The 11,898-nt window shown below is 36.2% G+C and overlaps 1 protein-coding gene and 1 long non-coding RNA gene across 4 annotated transcripts; one reads left to right on the top strand and one right to left on the bottom strand.

Annotated features, from left to right (window-relative positions):
* The first annotated feature begins 1,168 nt into the window (after positions 1-1,168).
* Positions 1,169-7,993, top strand: LOC126694437 (kinesin-like protein KIN-12F). 3 transcript variants are annotated; one of them, XM_050390702.1, is made up of 18 exons: positions 1,170-1,550; positions 1,661-1,723; positions 1,810-1,872; positions 1,990-2,115; positions 2,407-2,490; positions 2,588-2,713; positions 2,806-2,865; positions 2,959-3,012; positions 3,097-3,189; positions 3,372-3,467; positions 3,733-3,881; positions 4,183-4,332; positions 4,554-4,683; positions 4,811-5,824; positions 5,912-6,007; positions 6,092-6,229; positions 6,315-7,100; positions 7,467-7,993. In XM_050390702.1, the coding sequence occupies exons 1-18, from the start codon at positions 1,335-1,337 to the stop codon at positions 7,713-7,715; spliced, it is 3,693 nt and encodes a 1,230-aa protein (XP_050246659.1). In that variant the 5' UTR covers positions 1,170-1,334; the 3' UTR covers positions 7,716-7,993. The 3 variants fall into 3 exon arrangements, with proteins under 3 accessions (XP_050246661.1, XP_050246660.1, XP_050246659.1); XM_050390704.1 differs by lacking the exon at positions 4,183-4,332 and having other exon boundaries at positions 1,169-1,550; XM_050390703.1 differs by lacking the exon at positions 1,661-1,723 and having other exon boundaries at positions 1,169-1,550.
* Positions 7,994-8,743: 750 nt separating this feature from the next.
* LOC126694442 (uncharacterized) lies at positions 8,744-10,660 on the bottom strand. The gene is made up of 2 exons (XR_007645765.1): positions 10,302-10,660; positions 8,744-9,369 (listed from the first exon to the last, which is right to left on the bottom strand). It is a non-coding gene; the product is annotated as an uncharacterized LOC126694442 (long non-coding RNA).
* Positions 10,661-11,898: the final 1,238 nt, after the last annotated feature.

Consider the following 11,898-nt stretch of genomic DNA (forward strand, 5'->3'; position numbering starts at 1 on the left):
AGGGACTAAATACATAGTTTACCTTAATAAAATTAACAAACTAAAAAAAAATTAGCCCAACAACAAAAATTATCAATAGCAAAGCTAAAAAAAATTAAGTCTAATAAACCAATTTCACTCAAAACAAACAACTTGGCCCATCAAAAATTTTAAACAAAATAATTTTGCCCTTACCCATCCATAGACGCACACCTATTTTTGTTGCACACCAAATTCCCTTTTCATAAATAATTGCATTGTAATGTATTAACAAATAATTTTCTTTATTGATGGTTTATAAATATTAAATGGATGCTTATTTGAATTTTTCTCTTACAAGACATTAGTGGTTATGAACTTATATGACATAATTGCCATTGATCCTCTCCATCCTTTCAATTCCTAAGCCAAATATCCTCAGTCTATTCTATGTCACAGTGTAGGTTTTAGTTAACTCAATTAGTAAAGTATTTAATGGTTGAATAAGAGATTTGGGGTTCAGTCATTGCCTACATCAAAAATTGAATAGTGTCTTAGTCTAATTATAAAGAGGTATCATTAGGAGCAAACGCCATAGGTATCATTAGGAGCAAACGCGATAGGTTGAAACTTAAAAAAAAAAAAAAAAAAAAAAAAAAAATTCTATGTCGCAGGCATCACCTTCAAAATTAAAGTAACAAACTACCCTTTACTAAAGAGTAAAGGTTTTTATTTCAAGTCTGCCCTTGCAACCAAATCTTTGAGACATAGTTTTCCTTCAAACCCTAGACTAGTGTTTTTTTTTTTTTTTGCTAAACACATTTGAAGCTGATTAAAAATTGGGAAGAATATGTCACTTTTTTTCATTTAAAATGTGTTAATAATAAGAAAAAAAATGGATATTTTACAGTAAAACCTATTTAGAAATGTAGGAACATATTGGGTGTGCCCTCAAAGTTTGTTGTTTAAATTGACAATTTTGGACCAAAATGATAACAAGTACAAATTAATAGCGTCCAAAATGTATTTTTGCTTAAATTAAACTATTGAATTTAATTAGATAAAGAGAACATAGTAAAGTAGAGAGAGAGAGCGTGGAAGAATATAGGGCATTTCGGTCATTTCAAACAAAAATTTCAAAAGTAGTTTAAAAATTCAAATTTTCTCAACGGTCAAATATCCCCCACCACTCCCCTCCTACTCAACACACCCAAAAAAAACATAAAACAACGTTCGTCGTCTTCTTCTTCATCTTCTTCCCCTTCTCAACTCTCAATCCACCTCTGAAAATCCAAACATTTCTCTCTCTCCATCTCTCTCTCTCTCTCTCGCGTGCTCTCTCTCTCTCTCTCTCTCTCTAGCTCTCACAGAGAACAATGAGGCACAACAAACACAGCTCAGAGGCCACCGAGTCTCGATTCTTAGGAACCATATCCGCCTCCTCCATTCGAAACCTCCTTCCCAGATCTCTCTCCAAACACTCCAAATCCACCTCCAAATCCAACGCAGAGAACACTCCGCCCTCCGATCCCAACGTCCCCACCGTCCATTCCCTTTCCTCCACCATTAAATCTCCACCGTCCAAACCACAGGTACAGTTTCTCAATTCTCATTTTCTTTTTATCACTAAAAATATCTCATTCATTAATTTATGATAATCAAATAATTAAACCTGAAAGACTGAGCAATTTTAAAATTACAGGATGACATTGTCAGATCGGACGGTCCATCTGAAGTATCAGCGCCACCAGATCCACCGGTGAAGGTACATGAACTCTGAGCTTAGTCTTAATTTTGATTAATAAATAATCAAATAATTATCCTAAAAAATTGAGCATGTTGAAATTATAGGATGAGATTGTCAGATCGGACAGTCCAGACGAAGTATCGGCGCCTCCAGATCCACCGGTGAAGGTACATGATTTCTGAGCTTAGCCTTAAATTTTAGTGTTAGGGTTTGTGTTTGTAAATAAATTTTCTGATTTTTATTTTTATTTTTTAAAATTTATATTTATTTCTATTTTTGGATAGGTTGTGGTGAGAATTAGGCCTGTTAATCAGGCGGATCAGGTGGTTAAGAAGGTCTCATCCGACACATTGTCGGTCGAGGTTCGGAAATTTAGGCTTGATTCGGTGATTGATTCGAATGCAAAGCAGGTATGCAGCTTGATCCTGGTGTTTTGATGTTTGTTTTGAGTAATTCTTTGTTTGGATTTGTCAGAAAGTTTAGGGAATTTAAAGAAATTTGAAATTTGCTTGTTAGGTTAGTTTGTTCAGTTGAATTTTATAGAAAGTAGAAACAATTTAGATTAGTAGAATTGAGATGTTGAATAGCTTTCTTAGTAACCAAACAAGGAGTTAAGACTCAAGATTTATTATTATTATTTATAAATATATATGTTCCTATCAAAAAAATAAATATATATGTTCTTTGGTGGGTTTATCCAGGAAGATGTGTTCCAGTTAGTTGGAGTGCCTTTGGTGAAAAATGCATTAGCTGGTTACAATGCTTCAATTTTGTCATATGGACAGGTAATTCTAGATTTGTGTTTCAATTTTGACAGTCAAGTGTGGATTTATATGATTGTGTATTTACCAATGAAAAAATTTTTGTTGGATTTTTCACTAGACTGGAAGTGGAAAGACTTACACGATGTGGGGTCCGCCTAGCGCGATGGTTGAGGATCCTTCAGCCAGTAGTCATCAGGGAATTGTTCCTCGGATTTTCCAAATGTTGTTCTCCGAGATTCAGAAAGTATGTTTTGTTTATAGGTTTTTATTGCAAGTGAAAATAAGTAGTGCTTAATATGTGGTTCATGACTGTTTGGTTTGAATTGTTATATGTAGGAGCAAGAAAACTCAGAAGGGAAGCAGATAAATTTTCAGTGCCGATGCTCTTTTCTTGAGGTATTTGCTTTTATTGAAAATCTACAAGTGTGGTATATGCTCTTCTTCCTGCACTTGTTTTATATGTCTTGTCTAATTGATTTATTATGACAGATATACAATGAGCAAATTGGGGATTTACTTGACCCAATCCAGAGAAACCTTGAGGTGAAGATTAGCTTTCCTTTGTTTTAGTAGATGTGTCATTAGTATACTGGATTTAATTAATATGTTTGGTCAAAATTGTTCCAGATAAAAGATGATGCAAAAAATGGATTGTATGTTGAGAATTTGACTGAGGAATATGTGACTAGCTACGAGGATGTGACACAAATCCTGATCAAGGTATGCACACATCATTACAGCCTTTCGTCTTTGCGAGGTCTTTGAGTGTTTGTTTGCAATCCCTTTCAAAAGCCTGCTTCACATCTTGTGGTGATTTTATAGGCATAATTGTCTGCTTTTACATGATCAAAATGGTTTTCTTTTTCTGCTTAATTTGATTAACTTGTTTGTATATGATGCAGGGGCTTTCTAGTAGAAAAGTTGGAGCAACTAGCTTAAATTCTAAGAGCTCGAGATCCCATATTGTTTTTACTTTCATCATTGAGTCATGGTGCAAGGTATCATTGGACATTTCTGTCAGTTACCAGTAAAATATTTTGTTCTGAATAAGAGATTGTTTGTTTGTGATAAACTATTCATTGAATGACTTATTCCTTGCACACAAGGTGCTTGAGTGGTCTTAATGTTTAATGGAACCATATGTTTATATACCATTTTAACTCATTATCCATGATAGAGTCCTAAAGTTGCTATTATTAACTGTTATTATCCCTTTATAAGTTCTATCACTCAGATATGTTCTTTCATCCACTGATGCCACAGGGAACCTCATCTAAATGTTTTAATAGTTCAAAAACAAGCAGAATCACCCTTGTTGATCTAGCTGGACTTGATAGAAATAAAGTTGATGATGCGGGCAGACAAGGTGTGAAGGAAGGCAAACATGTGAAGAAGTCCTTATCACAACTTGGGTATGACGATGCCATGAGCCTTATTAAGTTAGAGAAGTTTGTTTTATAAGATGTTCTTTATGTAGAATACTGATTAGATGTATTTGTGATCCTACTATTGCAATTAATCTATAATCAGTTCTTTTTCCCATATTATGATAAAAGTGTGGGTGCGACTGGATAGCAACTTATTTTCTTGCCATGCTAAAGGTTCACCAATTATTTTGGGTTAATTACGTATGCTATCAAGATATCAAGAATATAGTCATGGTTGGTTTTAATGACTGTGTTTCATCATCACTGTTCTATTATATTGGTGCAGGCACTTGGTTAATATTCTTGCAAAGGCTGCTCAGTCTGGAAATTTTGAAGATATTACATATAGAGGTTCCTGTTTAACACATTTACTGCAAGAATCACTTGGTGGCAATTCAAAACTGACGGTTCTCTGTGCCATCTCACCAGAAAACAAGTATATATGACTTGAACTACTTATAGTTTTCTATTTACAGAATCTGCACAATAACTATGTGAACCTTTAGAATGTTTACAGTTTGATGTTACATACTAATGCTCACCTAGATTGAATCTTTTCATAAGATAGTAATTATAAAACAAATTTTCAACATTCTTTCGAAAAATTTCTTGAGATTTTGGTATTTTTCTGAAATTAAGAATGCCTTTTGATTGCAGAAATAGTGGTGATACACTAAGAACTCTCAGATTTGGACAACGAGTAAAATTCATTAGAAATGAGCCTGTAATAAATGAAATCACAGAGGATGATGTTAATGGTCTCAGTGATCAAATTCGTCAGTTGAAGGTATTAAGTTATCCTGCAGGAGTTATAATTGAAATCTTATTTTGATGGCCGTAGCTAGAAGCAAGCTAAGGTTTAAGAAATTTGTATTCTACTGATGTTAAAGAAATTTGTATCTTGTTGGTTGCAGGAGGAACTTATAAGAGCAAAGTCTAGTAAATCAGTAGGAAGTCAAAATGGATATTTTCAAGGGCGTAATGTACGTGAAAGCTTGAATCAATTGAGAGTAAGCCTTAACCGCTCTTTGATTCTACCCCCCATAGATAATGATTCTGATGAAGAGGTAAATGTTGATGAGGATGATGTAAGGGAGATTCGTCAGCATCTAGATAAGTTGCATAGCTCTTCTGAAGACAATATTAGAGACAAGCCTGTTAGTAGGGATTCCATCCAGTTTTATTCAATGGAGGAAAGTGGTGACACAGACTTGATGAGTGAAGTAAGTATGACTGAAGAAGTCTGTATGGAAGAACCTTGGAACGAACTTCCTCAGATGGCCAATGATTCTATGGAAGACAATTTTGTAAGTGCTGCTAACACCTTAACAACTTCTGGTCCTGCAACCAGAAGGAGCATTTCAATTAGCTCACGCTGTCAGTCCCCACTCCTCCAAGACCCACCATTGTCTGAATCTCCAAAAATTGGAAATATACAAAGGAAAAGCATGAATATATCATCATCAAGTCATTTAGTAAGTCAGAACAGTGTGTCAGAAAGTTCCAAGTTCAACTTGGATGTTTTAAGACAGTCACTTAAACAGAGTGAGCAGGTCCATTCTTCTTTGCGGTCAAGCAAGACATTTGCTGGCCCTGCTGAGAACTTGGCTGCTAGCCTTCACAGAGGCTTACAGATTATTGACTATCACCAACGGAACTCTGCATCAAAAAAATCTTCAGTTTCCTTCTCCTTTGAGCACTTGAAATTGGAACCTTGTGCAGAAATTGATAAGGCCAACGCTTCTGTTCAGACACTACCAGAAGAGAGACCATCTTCAAATGGACCATCTGCTTCTTTCCTTTGTACATCTTGCCAACGAAGAATATCTAAGAAGGATTCCAATGAGGTTAAGGATAGCTTGAAGACATGGATTGTAGAAGTGGATGAGGCAGAGAATCCTACTCAATTGACAGATGAAGTGCCTAAAGTATGGCTAGACTAAATTTCTGGCAAGTGTAGTTAAGAGAAATCCATTTCTGCATTTTTAAATTAGTTTCTATTTTTACTGTTTCAGGATGCAGGCGATGCTATGATAAAAGGTCTTAAGCGAGAGGAACTTGAAAACGTGTGTGTGGAGCAAGCTGCTAAAATTGAGCAGTTGAATCGACAGGTAACAAGAATTTACAAAGCTCTATAATTTCTTGGGATTTTATAATGTGGATTCTTCATTATTGACGTTTTGAAATATGTACAGGTAGAACAGTACATACTTATGGAAGAAGAACACAGTCAAGAAATTAATAAACTTCACCTTGAGGCTTCAAAGAATGAAATAGTTCCATTTAAGGATTCCAAGAATGATGATTATCATTCACTGAGGGGTGAAGACAAGGTCAGTAATTGTTTTCCTCTATCACACTTAGCATTTCAAATGTTGTAAATCCCTTCTAACTTTGTTCTTGGTGTGTCTTGTGCAGCTTCTAAGGTACAATTCTGTTGAAAATTATCAGCCGGAGATTATAAAGGAAAAATGTGAAATAAAGGAAGTTGTGGAAGCTGGGACTGGGAACCAATATTTTGATCTGAATGAGAAGGAAGCACTTCTTAAGGAAATTGAAAGTTTAAAAAGCAAGTTGCAGTCATATTCTGATCCATCTTCTAACAAGTCTACCGAAAAATTGAGATCCTCTTTGTTGTCACGATCATTCCAATTACGAAAAAGTGGTGTAGATCAACTCGGTTATAGCAAGGAAGAACTAGAGAAGGAAAGAGAGAGATGGACAGAAATGGAGAGCGATTGGATTTCTTTAACTGATGAACTGAGAATTGATATTGAATCCCACCGCCGACGTGCAGAGAAGCTGGAGATGGAGTTGACATTAGAGAAGAAGTGCACTTCGGAGTTGGATGATGTACTTCACAGATCAGTCCTTGGGCATGCTAGAATGGTTGAACACTATGCTGAACTACAGGAGAAGTACAATGACTTGGTTGGAAAGCATCGTGCAATCATGGAAGGGATAGCAGAAGTGAAGAGGGCAGCTGCAAAGGCAGGGAAAAAAGGTCATGGCTCTCGTTTTGCAAAATCCCTTGCTGCAGAGCTTTCTACATTGAGGGTGGAAAGGGAGAGGGAGAGAGAATTGTTGAAAAAGGAGAACAAGAGTCTTAGAATTCAACTTAGAGACACTGCAGAAGCTGTTCATGCTGCTGGAGAACTCCTTGTTAGGTTGAGAGAAGCTGAGCATGTAGCATCAGTTGCAGAGGTAGCTTATCTGTCACTTTTGACTGGACTAATATTTAACACGGTTTCATTTAGTGACCATTCTGTCTAGATTGGCTTCACAGACTATTCAATAATGCTTTCTGATTGCTTCTGTTTGGTGGTGGTACCTCACATAGAGGGTCCTGATCATTAATCAGATTGATCATTTATCAACAAAACGTATTTATGATTCTGGGAAAATTGGAAGTTAATATGAACACTGAATATTATGATAGCATTTTCTGGAAAAGGTGATATCAAATTATTAAAGATTGTTGTCAATTTAATGATATATTAGGTTATTAATTAACAAGGAGGGGGTTGGTAGCTTTCTGACTCATCACTTATGATTTTCATATCAATGCAGGACAACTTTACAAAGGTTCAACAAGACAATGAAACGTTAAAGAAGCAAGTGGAGAAGCTCAAAAGAAAACACAAGATGGAGATGGTCACCATGAAGCAGTATCTTGCAGAGAGCAGATTGCCTGAATCTGCATTGCAACCACTATATCGACAGGATTCAGATGTAGCACACAACACCACAATCCCATATGCAGATGATGATCAGGCATGGAGAGCAGAGTTTGGAGCAATATATCAAGAGCACTACTAATTCTCCTTGTGAAGTTAAAATCGGCTCTTGAGAATTGGAGGTGATGAATATTGTTGTGTGGCAATGGCAGTGCTTAGCCGTAAATCTGCTGAGGGGCTTGCATCATTCCGACCCTACTTGGGTCGAAGCAATATGCGATTCTTGTGTCATTCATTTGTTGTCTTTAATTTCCTTTTATTCTTTTAATGGTTGGCGTGATTATGTGTTGAAGAATGTGTTCATCTTTGTTGACTCTGGATGATTATGGATGCAATTGAATGTTCATTCTTTAGTGAAAATTCTGGTCCCTGTAGATGCTTCTTTGGACTTTGGTTGCTAGGATTATTCTTAGCATCTTCAAGCATACACTATATTTGGACAGCAAGACTTGATGGTGAAACCTGCGCAATTTGATTAGGATTGTGGAATAGATTTTATGTCTAGACTAATACCAAGCCAATCCATTTCATGATTAAAATGTGACCAATTAACCAACCAACAAAATTTCATGAATAAAATGTGACCAATTAACCAACCAACAAAACTACTTGTTATAAATAGTATCTTCTTGTTGCCTTGAAACATATAAATGTTGACTAATCTGACTAACATTGATCTAGGTAAAATGAAATGGTTGAATAATTGAAAAATGAGATTATTCAGGAATACACATTGAAACATCTAAGATTGAGCATTACCAGGATCCTGCATTAGTGCTCGATTTCTCTCTTTAGAATAATGAATATAACAGAAAAAATGAAAAATTATCAACACTTGCCCATTTAGTTTCCAAAAAGAGGTTGTCAAAACAAGGCATGTCATTATTGAAAAGCAGCATGCCAGCATGATCAGAAAGCAACCAACGTTTAATCCCTTATAGAATTCCTTATTTAATTTTTGTTATATTTTATTTTTCATTCAAACTCACTGAATAAGGGCTTCATAGAAAAATGTGTGAGCTTTTTTATCAAGAGACTCCCTTGGGGAGAACCTAAACATATAGATATAGGCAACCACACCCTCTTCAACCACGCTTGAGCCCGAATGTCTATCACTAAAAATTATAGCCTTTTTGAGTTTGTAAGGCATCGACATTTCCAATAAATATAGGGATACCCAATTTCACAACATGTTGAAGTATTCGACTATGAGTAATCGACACTTTCTGTTTGCTACTATTTACATGGATTAATAGACCCACCACTCACAATTAACTAGTTTAGCATGTAGCGAAATTGAGTGTGTTCGTAATATTGTCAATGTGTTCCACATTCACCTCAGCAGATGCTGCTTTTATTGCGTTACATATCTTGTCTATTGAGGTCATAGTATAGACTTTTAGCAGATCTTGCTAATACATATTGAAGAGTGCCATTTCTAGTTTTGTCATTGATGCATTTCATTGTTTCCAGGTGCCCTGCGTTGAAGGCTCTGTATTTTCCACCTGCAATATGGGACAATTCTTCATTTGCTTTGCCAAAACTCATACGTAAGTGGAAAAACCTAGAGCTGTTGAAACTTGGAAATTCCATTAACATGGTTAAGATACTCGAAGGAATCAGCCTTCACTGCAAGAATTTCTGTCGGTTAGACATTGATAGATTCTACAGCATATATTGGGAGACGCACAGCAGCAGCCAGTCCCACCCTTCTGCCAAACATGAAGTACTTAAACCTGAGACAGGCAAACATTAGTCGGACGAGTTTGAAGAGAATTCTGCGGGGCTGCAAGAAGCTTGTGCATTTGGATGTCAGGGACAGTGTAGGTTTTGAATGTGATGACAAGTTACTGAAGCTTGGTTCACATATTAGTAATTTCCAAAATTTCAAAGATGATGATGCATACATTGTGGGATTCGTTAATGAAGTCGAAATTTATGCTGGTTTTGAAGAAAATGCATCAGAGACTAAAAAAGAAAGAAGATGATAGGATGAAGAATAGAGCAGGAGGTTGAGAGAGAGAGAGAGAGAGAATATGATGCTGAATTCTCGTTAATTATTATTCTGTACAGAGAACTCCTTATACACCAGAGGAGTAGGATTAATTACAGAAATATATACTAACAAAATTGATGTAATTGCAACAGAGTAATCAAATTCTTCCAAACGACTCTAACAGCTAACTACCTAACATGTTCTACAATAGAAAGCTAAAGGTAGCTGAGAGAATTTTTTCTATTACAAAATTGACTTGATTTTAAAATTTGAGAAACAAAATTGAAATTACCCCATTATTGGAGGACCAAAAGTGTAGTTTGGCCTTCGTTTTTCCTCCTTTTTTTTATTTTACTAATCACTTTGACATACATAAGTTTTGAAATGGAGGAGTTGGAAATGGTTTCCAAGGGTCAAATGCCACAAGAAACATTGTAGGCCAATTTAAAAAAAAAAAAAAAAAAACCCTCAGGATATCAAAGCCCATCAAGGTAGTTATTGTTCTCTCTTCCTGCAATAATATGCACTAGTAGAGATAATGTGTCAGTCAAAAAAAGAAATAATGTGTATGTTAGTGTAGTCGGTCCATTAATTAACTCATTACAATAAATTTCTTTATTGATGAACTAAACCCTTAATCCCCAACACTAGGTGAGTTCTAGTTAGCTTAACTGGTAGAGTCTCTGATGGTTGAATAAGAGATTTGTGATTCAATCTCCGCCTACACCAAAAACTGATTGGTGCCTTGGTTTGATAATAAAAAACTATAAAAAAGAAGCTAATCGACTCGCAAGAGAAATGGTCTGGTACCAATGCTCTCCGGCCCATGCAGTTGAGGGCTGGGCCTGGGAATTCAAGGGACATGGCTCTATGGGAAAGAAGCTCTACTGAAGTCCAACATAGCTAGGGTCAAGCCAAGAAGGGCATAATGCCACGCTAGGCGGCAATGAGTACTCCAAAACTCAAGTTAGCAGCTAATTTTGGAAAGAAAAAATGAAGAGAAGAAATTGAAAGTTATGGCCTACTTCCTGAGAGAGTGAGAGAGAGGTATTTATATCTTTAACACCACATGTGACATGGTAGGGTGCATTATTGCTCTGCAAGGCTACTTTTGGCTAATGAGATAGCCTCTCGATGGGACAATTTAATGCAACAAACCAAACCAAATATTAGTTTATTCCGTTTGGTTTGTAAGGAAGATGAAAGTAGATGTGGTGAAATGGGTGGATCGGGTCGAGTCAATTGAGTTAATGGGTCACGGGTCAAAACGGGTCATTTTTAAACAGGTCAATCGGGTTGCGGGTTGGGTTGGGTTGACTCATTTTTAAATTTTTTTTTTCCTCAATTACAAAAACAAATCAATGACAACTTGTTTAAAGATAATGAATAAAATCAGTTAAGCAAATGAATTGCACTTAATGCCACTTGTAAATATCCTTCAAATTCTAACAGTTTTGACTTTTAAGCATAAACAATGAGGCTCGGGATTTCTTCCTACTGTTCGGGTTCATGGTGCAAAGCTTAGATCAACGTGACCTTGAACGTTGGGCTACAGTGGCATGGTCTATTTGGAATGCTCGAAATAGGGTCCGTTTGGATTAAGCTTATTGTTGCTGAAACTGAAAACTGAAAACTGAAAACACTGTAGCAAAATAATTTTTAAATGTGTAAATAGTACCGTGGGACCCATTTTTAATATTTTTTAATACGTGAATAGTGATAAATAGTACTGCTACAGTACTTTATGTCCCCTGGAACGTGTGAAGTGAGGAAAAAAAAAAAAAAAAGAAGGAAAAACGACACCATAAGGTCTATTTTGAACATAAACAAACCCACCCAAGGACTGACTATCTTGAGCGGTGCAGAGAGTCTACTAGATGAGTACCAAAAACTGATGGCGTCTCAAAGATAATTGGTTAGTATGGGTCTTTTCTTAGCTATGTTAGTGTAACCTCAGTCTATGGCCAGCTGCTTGTAGCTGGCCTTGGATTTGTACAAGTTTTCTTTACAGAGTTAATTGTTTATTATGGGTCCTTTCTTAGCTACAGTAGTGTAGGCCTTAGATTTATACAAGTTTTCTTTATAGAGATAATTGGTTAGTATGGGTCTTTTCTTAGCTACGTTAGTGTAGCCTCAGTCTATGGCCAACTGCTTGTAGCTGGCCTTGGATTTATAGAAGTTTTCTTTACATAACTAATTGTTTATTATGGGTCCTTTCTTAGCTACGGTAGTGTAGCCTTAGTCTATGGCCACCTGCTTGTAGCTGGCC

This window comes from Quercus robur, chromosome 8 (assembly GCF_932294415.1).
Source record: "Quercus robur chromosome 8, dhQueRobu3.1, whole genome shotgun sequence".
NCBI classification, from domain to species: Eukaryota; Viridiplantae; Streptophyta; class Magnoliopsida; order Fagales; family Fagaceae; genus Quercus; species Quercus robur.